The 4,093-nt window shown below is 34.9% G+C and overlaps 1 protein-coding gene across 1 annotated transcript; it reads right to left on the bottom strand.

Annotated features, from left to right (window-relative positions):
* Positions 1-235: 235 nt before the first annotated feature.
* On the bottom strand, positions 236-3,838 carry LOC149167309 (alpha-humulene synthase-like). Its single transcript, XM_089431497.1, has 9 exons — positions 3,710-3,838; positions 3,136-3,323; positions 2,639-2,754; positions 2,306-2,538; positions 1,965-2,062; positions 1,511-1,873; positions 1,032-1,173; positions 690-938; positions 236-529 (listed from the first exon to the last, which is right to left on the bottom strand). The coding sequence occupies exons 1-9, from the start codon at positions 3,836-3,838 to the stop codon at positions 236-238; spliced, it is 1,812 nt and encodes a 603-aa protein (XP_089287623.1).
* Positions 3,839-4,093: the final 255 nt, after the last annotated feature.

Genomic DNA, 4,093 nt, shown 5'->3' on the forward strand with positions numbered 1-4,093 from the left:
TCACCCAAAATCTCAACCATAACCAGATTTCCAAAACTTCATCGCCCATAATCTTAACCATAACAAGATTTCCAAAAATTTCACCATAATTTTATTGAAATTGTACCAAAATTCCCATGGTTACACTGCTACTTACTTTAGCAACAAGTATAGGTGTTGACTGGGCCTAATGGTTAAGACTCGACTCCACAAACTATATTTAAATTATCCATATTTATGATATGTAGAACATACTTCAAATGGGCACTTCGTCAATAAGACCTTTGAATATATGATCCTTTATCTCCTTGGTAGAAATGGAGAAGCCATCCTCGTCTTTGTAGAAAAGCTGCGCGGCTTTTGCAAAATTGAAAGTAAACTTCTTGCAACAAAGAGGCACACTGTCATGCTCTATAAACTCCCGATTCAGTTCCTTTAAAGAAAGATACACGATGTCAATTATACGATTTAAAGCATCTTTTACTGTAGATTCTGGATTGTCTTTCAGATAACATTCAACACTGGAAGCTAATTCTCTGCGTTCCTCCGCCTGCATGGAGAAAAAATAAATTCAAGAAAAGAAAAGCTTGAGTGAATCTGCGATATTTAAAAACTATTTTGAAATCTGACGACGCCGATTAATTATTTGTTTGACGTCATTTATTATAAAATATTTTCAGACTCTGAAATTGATATAAATCTCTATATACCTGGAAATCTTTTACGTCGTCGGTGAGTCTGCACGTCAATTCTGCAAGATGGTGGAAATTGGAGGGGGAGTATATTTGTTCCAGAATGTTGTCGGGTAAAAGTTGACCCATCAACAGGAGAGGGATCAAATTCAGTGCACACACCCCCGTGGTTGTTTTGGCATTCTGTATGTACTCGTTAAACGTCGGGACATGTCTAGAGGTTATCCATTCCGCATCTTGCAAAGAAGCCTCGACAAATCGTTCCCACTAAACAGGCCATGACTTCAGAATATTAACAATGATTTCAATGAGAAATATTGATCATATTTCCCTTTGCCTATATTCATAAACAATACATACAGCATTTTTTCGTATGTAAGCTGACATATCCCGTCCTTGCTTTTTCACAACTTCTTCAGTCAATTCATTCGACGTGTTAAAGAAGAACTTCAATGCAATTCTCATGTATCGTGGAAGGCAGTCGATCGACGAAAGATCCCATCTGAAAATGGCACAATAATAATCAGAGGAAACCACCTGCCATAGAAATTATTCGGTTTTGGCAGACAGTTTTTTGGTTACCTTTATCTTGATCGTAAATTTAAGAATATTTCATAAATATATAATGATCAACTTCAATCTGGTTGGAATTGCTGATAATAATATTTTGAAATTTACGAGAGCTAAAATCTTCATTCACATTATTAGTTTAATATGAAAAAAAATAAATAAAAAAATTAACAGACATTTAATACCATAACGAGTTACATGATTCGAATTTCATATAAAAGACACATATATCAATGCCAGTTTCGACAAAGTCTATAATTCGAATTTACCGTTTGAGTGCCTCTGTAAAGACATTGAGTTCGTCAAAGGTTCCCTCAGTATCGTAGATGTCATCTAAAATAGTCAACACTGTACCAATTTTTGTGAATGCAATTCTGCATGGAGAAAACTCAGGTTCGAACGTGCCCGTAACTACCCAAAAGAAAAGTTCCACGTGACGCCTCCGGTAGAAATTCAGCTCCGCGATGTCTGACTCTGCCATCCAGTTCCACCTATGCAAGTAATAGTAATACTCTAGGGTTAGGTCATCTATGATAATCTCAATCAATCTCTGAATAACGTAATTTATGGGAATGTCGAAGTATAACCTTGAGAATTTCGCCAACTCTAAAAAAATTTGGTTTATATTCGACCTTAACAATTAGCGGAAAAGAGATTAGTGCATTGATACCAAATTGAAGCTCAAGATTAATTCAAATTTTATATCATTAAGAAAGTTAATACTTGAGCCATAAGTCGTTTCGTCCATATATTTCGATAAAGCTCCTTGCCTCCAATCTTGGCATGCTGCAATGCCATGGGAACTCCAATGCGTATTTCACCTAGATAGAAAATAACAATAGAACGAAATCAATTTGTTGTTGATACATGTTTGAGAGTGTAGGTTATCTGGATCTCGATTGTAATTTTGGAAAATAATATTTTGGAATCGCGTGAACAAGATTGAGGTCAATCAAGTTTGACATTTTTTGTTAGTAAAATTTGAAAATATGTTCAAAATCTACAATCAAATAAATATATATTTACTTGATTAAAATGAATCTATTCTCATGTTTATTGTTCACCTCTCTTAAAAGACTTTGATCGACATCCGTGAAATCCCCTCCAGTTAAAAACTGGTTCAGATAATCTGTGGCAAAGGACTTTGCCTCGTCCATCAATTTTTCTCCGGGAAATGAAATGCTTGAAGCTCGCAATAGTGACAACATGCTTCTCACTCTTTTATCTCCTCCTTCTTGTTCACCAGTGGAATTGCAAAAGAAGTGCCCATTTTCATCCTTGAAATTCTCAAAGACACCTGTTCAATGCAAGGTATAATCAAAGTTATTATGCATAATCCAGATGCATAAAATTATGCCCAGCTAATTACAGAAGAGAAAATGAAGTGCATCTTCCACCTGAGGATACGTTATATTGATATAGTCGGAGAGCCCGAAATCCCAAAGCAGTAGCGTTGAGATCTTTGATGAGGGAATCACTTGATCCTATCCCGATGCCTTTCTCGTTCCAGCATCTGTTAATCAGCAGCGGGTTTATAATGAACGAATTGCTATCAGTATATCAGTATTATATTGTAAACAAAACCCTGGTACTTCAAAATATTGTCTTTTGGATGTAGTTTAATGGCTGATAATTATGATATAAGAGATTTAAGGTTTTGGGTTTAGGAATAGCCTAATCTCGGGAGAGGAGGACAGATGGTAGGCCCATGGATATAGTCATAACCATGTCAAAAAGTATGATACCTGCCCGGTTACTCATTTTAAAATTAAGAAAAAAAAATATTCCAATCCATGCATAGCCATCTGGTAGCAAATATATTCATACAGAAGCACACAACCATATGGGAAGCATCAATTTCTATAATATTTAGAATCAATTGTAAGTGTTTAACCTGTAAAGGTAATCCAGAGCTCCACTTATTTCGTGTTGAAAGTGTCGATCAATTCCGAGACATTGAACCGTGTCGACGATCTCAATACGTTTGATTAGATCGCCATTGCAGCCGTCATCCAGGTAACCAGAAAGTAAATGTTTGAGCTCTTCGATAAGCCTTTCAGCGCTCTCACGATATGCAGGTGCCTGAATACGGTGCAATGCAATATTACCATGTATATCTTATTGGTAACCACAAACACAAATTTGAAGAAAGAATATTATGGGTTTCACTTAATGTTTTTTTTGATATATGACGAAGTAATACTTAATTAAGATTATGTATTGGAAAATATCTTTTATAAAAACTAATATAAAAACTTTTTGCTCTTATTATATGCTTGATATATTATACCATTTTTTTCTAATATATATCTTTAAATATAAATACAATGTTATAATATAAATCCCGATAAAATCCCTTAAAAAGCATAATAAAAAAATATACAAATACCTCACATAATACTTTAAAAAAATACAGAGATACCTCTCATAATACAGCACTAGCTCAGTGTTTAATGTAATCTAATTACCCCATAGGGCGAGTCCAGAGATTGTATGAAATCATTGCTCCACAGATTTCCATGATGATGAGAGAGCATGGATGATTTGTTGCTCTTCAAATCGTTGGACGATGACAAAGATTGAGAGATCTGAGGCATAACTTCAGCTAATTCAACCACACTCTACCTGCTTATTTTAAACTCAAAACCTAAGCTCTGCGCGTCATGTGATAGAATCTCGATTGCCTGGTATTATATAGGCCAACAATCGCGGGCAATGTTTGGAATTGTTGCCCGTGTGATTAAAAAAAGGAAAATGAAAATTGATGAATCTCGCCATCTAGCTGTCACAAATGCTTATTCATCTTTAATGAATTTGGTTGACAATGTAATTTGTTTTTTTCAATTTATAAC

Source organism: Pinus tabuliformis, chromosome 5_1 (genome assembly GCF_031772625.1).
Source record: "Pinus tabuliformis cultivar Carrire ecotype Pingquan chromosome 5_1, CPIR1, whole genome shotgun sequence".
In the NCBI taxonomy this organism is placed as follows: Eukaryota; Viridiplantae; Streptophyta; class Pinopsida; order Pinales; family Pinaceae; genus Pinus; species Pinus tabuliformis.

Coding starts and splice junctions, on each gene's coding strand:
- LOC149167309 (XM_089431497.1), bottom strand. CDS start 3,838: ATGCCTCAGATCTCTCAATCTTTGTCATCGTCCAACGATTTGAAGAGC. Junction 2,755..3,135: donor GCTCTGGATTACCTTTACAG/GTTAAACACTTA, acceptor GCTGATTAACAG/ATGCTGGAACGAGAAAGGCA. Junction 1,874..1,964: donor CGAAACGACTTATGGCTCAA/GTATTAACTTTC, acceptor CTAATTGTTAAG/GTCGAATATAAACCAAATTT.